The sequence below is a fragment of the Equus asinus genome, chromosome 17, assembly GCF_041296235.1.
Source record: "Equus asinus isolate D_3611 breed Donkey chromosome 17, EquAss-T2T_v2, whole genome shotgun sequence".
NCBI lineage: Eukaryota > Metazoa > Chordata > Mammalia > Perissodactyla > Equidae > Equus > Equus asinus.
Genome location: NC_091806.1, coordinates 20,441,089 through 20,449,903, shown reverse-complemented (window position 1 = coordinate 20,449,903; position 8,815 = coordinate 20,441,089). Strand labels below are relative to the sequence as shown.

Sequence of the window (8,815 nt, the reverse complement as noted above, 5' to 3'; positions counted from 1 at the left end):
ATGAGATGAGGAACACCTATATGTATCATGGAAAATTAAAAATTTAGCTTTATAAATACCAAATTGACAGACAATTGGAGATGTCCAAAATTTGAGACGTAGCATGTATGTTTGAAAATTAGTGGAGAGAAGGAATGGAGACGCAAAATAGAAGTGCTTCTGCATTTATTGGTCACAGAAAAGTGATCTATCCATCTACAGACCTTAAGAAAGAGGTCTCAAGAGGTCTGAGACACTCCAGGTCAATGAGTTTCCATTCACAATTTGTTATACTCACTTTGAATATGCAAATTACCTTGAGAGTCAGGTATTACGCATTTCTGACTTTACAAATGGTGCACCTTTTCATAGGATTCCCTTATCATCTTCTTTTGTTTTTTGCCTTTTCCTGAAAAAACTCAGCTAAAGCACTGCTTCCTCTCGGAAGCCGTTTCTGATTCCAGTTTGATTGATATATCCCTGCATTGTGACACTTAGCATTGTGTGAATATTGTTATAATGGCACTTATTATATTGACCTGGATTGTACTGATCTCTCATTATGCATCATATCACCAAGGGTAGGGGACTATGTTTTATTCGACTTAGTAACCAAAATGTGACACATCTGACACAAATAGATATTCTGTACACTTTCTTTTAATTGAATGGATAAATAAAAGATTAAACATATAATGCATTTAAAAGTTTTCCCTCTTGTTTTATAGGTAAACTGCTTCTAATATCTGAAGTCGGCACCTGTAAAGACTAAATGGAAACTTGGAACAATGTGACTTACTTTATCCTCTTGGGCCTCACAGAGAATCCAAACGAGCAGAAAGTTCTTTTTGTTTTGTTTTTACTCTTTTACATTTTGACCATGGTGGGCAACATGCTCATTATTGTGACTGTGACAGTCAGTAAGAACCTGGACTCCCCGATGTACCTTTTCCTTGCAAGTCTCTCATTTATCGATGTCCTATATTCCTCTTCCATTTCCCCCAGATTGATTTCAGACTTGTTCTTTGGGGAAAATACCATATCCTTCCAGTCTTGTATGGCCCAGCTCTTTACAGAGCACTTTTTAGGTGGATCAGAGATCTTTCTTCTGTTGGTGATGGCCTATGACCGCTATGTGGCCATCTGTAAGCCCTTGCATTATTTGGTTATCATGAGGCAGTGCGTGTGTATTGTGCTGCTGGTAGTGTGTTGGGTTGGAGGCTTTCTACACTCAGTAATTCAGCTTAGCAGTATTTATGGGCTCCCATTCTGTGGCCCCAACATCATTGATCACTTTATGTGTGATATGTATCCTTTATTGAAACTCGTCTGTACTGACACCCGTGTCGTTGGCCTCTTAGTGGTGGCCAATGGAGGACTGATCTGCACTGTTGTGTTTCTGCTCTTACTCTTCTCTTATGGTGTCATCTTGCGCTCTCTAAAGAATCTTAGTCAGGAAGGGAGGCGGAAAGCCCTCCAGACCTGTGGTTCCCACATCACTGTGGTTGTCTTCTTCTTTGTTCCCTGTATTTTCATGTATGCAAGACCTGCAGAGACCTTCCCCTTTGACAAATCATTGAGCGTGTTTTATACAGTAATAACCCCCATGCTGAACCCATTAATCTACACTCTGAGAAATTCAGAAATGACCAATGCTATGAAGAAGCTGTGGAAAAAAATAATTATGTCAACTAGTAAGTAAGTTCATCATCCATCATAAAGAAAGTAATTTGGCATTAAACCCATCTCTTTTGAGTGTAAAAGTCTTCATAAATCTGATGCAAACTTTCTGTTTCTTCAAAGGATTTATGATAATTATAAGTTAAGGATAAACTGTGTTTGTGCTATTAATAGCAATTTCTCTACTGGATGTAAGTTCTATAATATCTTATTTATTATTTTACCTAGAAAGGTGAAATGCATGACAGTAGGGAGCCAATAAGTAATATGTAATGAATTAATCAATGAAATTTTTATAGTGTTGCACTAATTTTTAATTAATTTATGTATATTTTTATTACTTTATTTTTCATTCTTAGCCCTATTTTTAGTCATATTCTTGTCTTTTATCTTCATTATTTTCATTGTACTAGTTAGGATATTCAATGATTTATAGAGTTTTTTTTTATTCAATTTCATTTGTGTTACATATGAGCTCTTTAGTGTAATATTTTACCTTTTTAAATAAAAGTTTGCACGTATAATAGATGATAAATATTAAAAATAGAATCCTTACTAAGTGGTAATAGTGTAGAATAAACCTCCTACTCATCCTTCACCAAAGTCTCCGAGTTCTTCCAGATGTAATCACTACAGTCTGTAAGATTCTGCAATTAATAATCTTTGCAAATATAAGCACATTTCATATATGTCTTTGTGTTTATATCTGCATATAAATTTTGCATTTTACTACTCAGCCTCCTGAAGATCTTTCCACATCAGTCTATATAGATTGAAATCATTCTCAGTTTCCTCATATTGCTTAATGCTCCTTTATCGAGATACACTAAAATTAATTTATCCAGTCCTCTTCATGTTTCCCCCAATCTTTTTCTATGACAAATTATTCTGCATTGAAGTCTTTATGAAATTGTGTAAGTATGAGTTCATAGAAATGGAATTGCTGAGTCAATTGGTATGTGTATTTAAATTGTTGATGTTCGCAGTTATTGCCAAAATGCCATCCATGAGCTTGTACTAAACTATACTACTGCCCTCAGTCTGTAAAATGCTGTTTGACCACATTCTCAACAATCAGTGCTTGATAAACATTTATGGTATTTGACAATCTGATTAAAGAAATTATGTTTCAATTATATGGCTTAATTTGTAGTTAATAAATACAGGTGAATTTGAGCATCTATTCACGTTTGAAATGATTTGTATTTCTTTTTTGTGAATTGCCTATTAATGAATTTTACCTGTTTTACTTGATTGCTGATCTTTTCCATACCGATTTTTATGATTTAATTATATACTAAGAAAATTAACCTTTTTACCATTGTGTGTGTAATTATTATTTTTCCAGCTCATGATTTATTTTCCATGTTTTTATACTGTGAAGAATATTTTTGGCCATATAGAAATAGATTTATATTTACATAATCAAATCTTTCAATATATTCTTTGGCCTTTCTGTCTTTTAGAAAGACTTTATTTCAGTATTATCAAAATATTCTTCAATTTTTTCAATATTTAATTTTCTTCATTTTTGTAGTTTCATATTTTATGTTTAAATTTTTGATCTATCTTCACTTTATTTTGATGTAAGGAGTTAATTAAGATTAAATTTTAATTGTTTTTCTAGATGGCTATTTTCATAGATGCATAATTAATTTTCCCCACTGCTTTGATTTCCCCACTTTGTATTCTAAAATAGGGCACATGTTTGGTTCGAATTCAGGGCTCTATTATCTTCCATTGCTCTCTTTAATCCTGTGCTATTTAACACAGGATGCAATTGAATTTGATTTATAGTACACTTTGACATCTGAGAAGCTTAGCATTCTTTCATTACTATTCCTTATCAGAACTGTGTCTATTCTTGCATATTAATGTTTTAAAATTGAATTTCAATATGTTAGTCTAGTGTAAACTAAGTTTAGTTAGTATTTTCAATAAGATTTGATTTAGAAAGAGTTTATATCTTTAAAGAATTGAGAATTCTTATCCACAAACTGAGTGAATCTTTTCACTTAGCAAGTTTCCTTTTATGTTCATATGGATCTACTATGGTTCTTTGCAAATTTAGTATTTTTAAGTTTGTTTCTTATTGTGCTGTTATAATTAGGACCTTACCTTCTATTATATTTTCTGAATATCTATTTCAATGTAGGAAATCTGTTTTTTTAAATTTTTCAGTAAGATATAATCTTCACATTGCATCATTTATCCTCTTGTAGTCTAACTTATGCAAGTTTTGACAAATACGGACAGTTTGTGTAAGCACCATCACAATCACTATACAGAATGTTTCATCACCAAGAATACTTCCTCATGTATCTTAGTAGTCATCTTCTCCCTTCCTCTCCAAATCCTGGCAAAAACTGATCCATTCCTCTCCTAATAGTTTTGTCTTTTCCAAAGTGTTATATAAATTGAATCATACAATATATAGTCTTTTTGTCTCCCACATTTATTGAGATATAATTGACAAGTTAAAATTGTATATATTTAAGATATACAAATGTGATGATTTGAGAGAGATATATATATATATACACACACACACACAGTGAAATGATTACCACAATCAAGCTAATTAACATATCCATTATCTCATCTTATTACCATTTCTTTTGATAAGACCACTTAAAATCTACTCTCCTAGCAAATTTCAAGGATACAATATGGTGTTATTAACTATAGTCCCCATGCTGTATATTAGACTCCCAGGAATTATTTATCTTATAACTGGAACTTTGTACCCTTTTGAGAAATATCTCCCACTCCCCCACACCAAGTCTCTAGTAATCAACATTTTATTCCCTGCTTCTATGAGTATGACTTTTTTAGATTTCACATATAAGTGAGATCATACATATTTTTCTTTCTGTATCTAACTTATTTCCCTTAAGGTCCTCTAGGTTAATCCATGTCCCCAAAGGCAGAATTTCTTTCATTTTTATGGCTGCATAATATTTCATTGTTTATAGGTGTCCCATTTCTTGGGCAAAGAAATGGGGCACATATAAATCTAATGAACACTTAGGTTGTTTTCATATCTTGGATATTGTGAACAATGTTTCAGTGAACGTGGGAGTGCAGATATCTCTTTGAGATACTGATATCATTTCCTTTGGATATATAGCCAGAAATGGGATTGCTGGATCACGTGGTAGTTCTATTTCTAATTATTTTAGGCACTGTTTTCCGTAGTGGTTACACCAATTTATGTTACCACCAACAGTGTACAACAGTTCCAACATTTCTATATCCTTGCCAACATTTCTCTGTTTCAAGGGCATTAATTTCAATTATGAAGACTCTGCCCTCATGATCTAATCATCTCCCAAAGGCTTCTCCTCCTAATTCCATCAGTGGACATTAGGATTACAACATATGAATGTTGGGGGACACAAACATTCAAACCACAGTAAGTGTTCAATTTTACTCTTTTGCATATGGATATCTAGTTTTCCCAACAGAATGAAGAGATTTTCCTTTCCCCCTAGTGCGTTCTTTGTCCCCTTTTCAATGATCAGTTGACTGTATATGCATGAGTTTATTTCCGAGCTTTCTGTTCTGTTCCATTGGGCTATGTATCTCTTTTTATGCTGGTACCATACTGTTTTGGTTACTATAGTTTTGTATTATATTTTTAAATTAGAAGGTCTGATGTCTCCAGCTTTGTTCTTCTTTCTCAAGATTGCTTTGGCTATTTTGGATTTATTGTCCATAAATTTTATGACTTTTTTTTACCATTTCTGTGAAAAATGACACTGGGATTTTGATAGGGATTGCACTGAATCTGTAGATTGGTTTGGATAGTATGGACATTTTAACAATATATATTCTTTCAATATGTGAACACAGGATATCTTTAATTTATTGGAATCTTTGATTCTTTCATCAGTGTTATATAATTTTCAGTGTACAAATCTTTCACCTCCTTGGTTAAATTTATTCCTAAATAACTTATTGTTTTTCTACTATTGTAAATGAGATTATTTTTTAATTTTGTTTTTGGATAGTTCACTATTAGTATAAATAATATACTAATTTGTTTATTTGTTGAATTCATTAGTTTTTTTATTAGTTATAACAGTTTTTGATGGAGTCTTTAGGGTTTTCTATATATAAGATCACATCCAGTATGTAGTATATTAAATCTGGCTTCTTTCTCTTAGTATAAGCATGTGAGATTCATGCATATCATTGTGTTCATCAATAGTTCATTTTTATTGCTGAGTAGTATTCTCTTTTATAGAAGTATCATTTTTCAGTTAAGACATCTCTTGATTTTTTTCCAGATATTTCAATTTATAAACAAAACTATTATAAATATTCATGAATAGATCTTTGTGGGAACATAAGTTCTCATTACACTTGGATAAATACCTGGGAGTGGAAGAGCTGGGTTTTATGGCAAGTGTATGTTTGATATTATAAAACACTTTCAAACTGTTTTCCGAAGTATAGCATATGGTTTTCCTACTAGCAATAAATGATGTTTTTAGGTTTTCTCCACCTTTTTCAGAACTTGGTATTGTCAAGGTTTTTATTTTAGCCATTCTATTAAGCCAGTAGTGATATCTTGTTGTAATTTTAATTTGCATTTCCTGAATGGCTAATGATGTTGATCATTTTCATGAGCTGTTTTTTGCTATTTATATATCTTCCTTGGTGAAATTTCTGTTCAATTCTTTTGACTATTTTATACTGAGTTGTTTATTATTACTGAAAGTTGAGTGTACTTTATATATTCTGAAAACGAGTCCTTTATCAGATATGTGATTTGCAAATATTTTCTCCCAGTCTGTGGCTTATCTTTCCATTTTCTTTAAAATACCCTCTGAAGAGCAGAATTTCTCAGTCTTAATAGAATCCAATTTACCATTTTTTTTCTTGTATTGATCATGCTTTTTTTTGTTATGTGTAAGACATTTTTGCCTAACTCAGGGTCATAAAGATTTTCTCTGATGTTCCTTTTTAGAAGTTTTATATCTTTAGGTTTAACATTTAGCTCTATGAGCCATTTTGGGTTAACTTTTGTTTATGGCTTGAGATATTGATCAAAGTTCACTTTTTTGCAAATAGATATCCAATTATTGCAGCACCATTTATTGAAAAGATGACAATTTCTACAATGAATTACCTCTAGTACTTGTCATAAGTCATCAAATGTGTGGGTCTATTTCTAGACTATCTATTCTATTTCATTGATCTACATGTGTAACCTTTTTATAATACTATATATTAAGTTCAGAAAGCAGTAGTGTGAGTCCTTCAACCTTGTTCTTTTCAAAATTATTTTGGCTATTCTAGTTATTTTGCCTTCCCATATACATTTTTGAATCAGCTTGTGAATTTTGACAAAAAAATTATAGTGGGATTTTGTTTAGAATTGCATTGAAACTATAGCTTATATAGGAGATATGAATTTTTAATAATAATGTCTCCCAATTCATGACTACAGTATATGTCTCCATGTATTTCATTTTTGTTTCATTAGTATTTTGTAGTTGCATCACACTATAGCACATATTTATAAAGGATTCACAATTTTTGTTATTAATTTAAATGGTACATTTAAAAATTAAAATTTCAAGTTGTTCTTTGTTAGTGTATAGATATATGATTAATTTTTGACGATGTATCCTATGACATTACCAAACTCACTTATTAGTTCTAGCAGCTGTTTTTGTATTCTTTGAGATTTTCTAGGTATGTGACTATTTTGTCTGTGAATAAGGACATTTTGATTCCATTCTTTCCAATACAATACATTTTATTTCTTTTTCTTGCCTTATTGCTTCAGTTAAGACCTACATCTGGTGTTGAACATGAGTGGTGAGGGAGGCCATCTTTTCCTTGGTCATGATCTTAGGCTGAAAGCATTTGGGTTGTCGTCATTAACTATGATGTTAGCTATAGGGTTTAGGAGATGCCTGGTATCATATTAGGGGGTTATCTTCTATGCTTAATCTGCCAAGTGTTTTTATCTTAACTAGAAGTTGAATTTTGTCTCAGTATTTTTTGCATCTATTGAGATGATCATATGATTTTAATTTCTTAGTCTGTTGATATGTTGAATTACATACATTGATTTTCACATATTGAATCAGCCTTGCATTCCCAGGATAAATCTCACTTGATCATCATGTATAATTTTGATTTGCTAGAATTTTGTAGAATATTTTTGCACCTATATTCATGAAAGAATCTGCACTTTTAAGCTGTTTATTTAGTTTTGGTGTCAAGGTAACTCTGTCCTCGTAAACGGATTTGGGAAGTTTTTCATACTCTTCTGTATTTTGGAAGACTTTCTATAGAATTGATATTATTTCTTCCTTAAGTATTAGTAGAATTCCTGAATGAAGTTATCTACCTTTGCATTTTACTTTGTTGAAAGGATTTTTTTCTATAAATTCAAGTTATTTCATAGCAAAAGGGATATTCATGTTATCTCTTTCTTTTTGAGTGGGCTTTTGCAGCTTGTCTGCTACAAAGAATCTTCTCTTTAAGTTGTCACATTTATGAGCATAGAGCTGTCTGTCGTATTTCCTTATTATCCTTTTAATATCTGTAGGTTTCTATTATGTTCTCTTTTTCATTCTGATGTTTATAACTTGTGTGTTTTCTCTTTTTCATTCTGATATTTGTAACTTGTGTGTTTTCTCTTTTTATTTCTGGATTAGTCTGGCTAGAAGTTTATCAATTTTATTGATTTTTTTAACAAATTGTTTCTTCATATCATTTGTTTTTCTCTGTCCTTTTTCTGTTTTTAATTTCATTGATTTGTGCTCTTTATTATTTCTTTCCTGTTGCTTGCTTGGATTTAATTTGTTCTTTTTTCTTTTATTTTTTAGGTAGGTACTTAGATAATTGATGTGAGATGTTTCTTCTTTTCTAATTATACATTTAATATTAATTTACATCTAAGGACTGTGTAATGGTCCTTTATATATAAAGACTGTTTTAGCTGTAACCCATGAATTTTTAAAGGCTTTTTAAAAAAAAATAGTTAATTAATCTAAAATATTTTTGAATTTCAGTTTTGATTTTTTCTTTGGTCCTGGGTTATTTATAAGTTTGTGTTTAATTTCCAAATATTTGATGATTTTTCCTAAATATTTACTGTTATTGATTTCTAGTTTAATTTCGTTAATATCTA

General features: G+C 31.2%; 1 protein-coding gene across 1 annotated transcript; it reads left to right on the top strand.

Moving 5' to 3' along the window:
• Positions 1–751: 751 nt before the first annotated feature.
• LOC139040550 (olfactory receptor 4A47-like) lies at positions 752–1,681 on the top strand. The gene has a single exon (XM_070487309.1). The coding sequence runs from the start codon at positions 752–754 to the stop codon at positions 1,679–1,681; it is 930 nt and encodes a 309-aa protein (XP_070343410.1).
• The last annotated feature ends 7,134 nt before the right edge of the window (positions 1,682–8,815 follow it).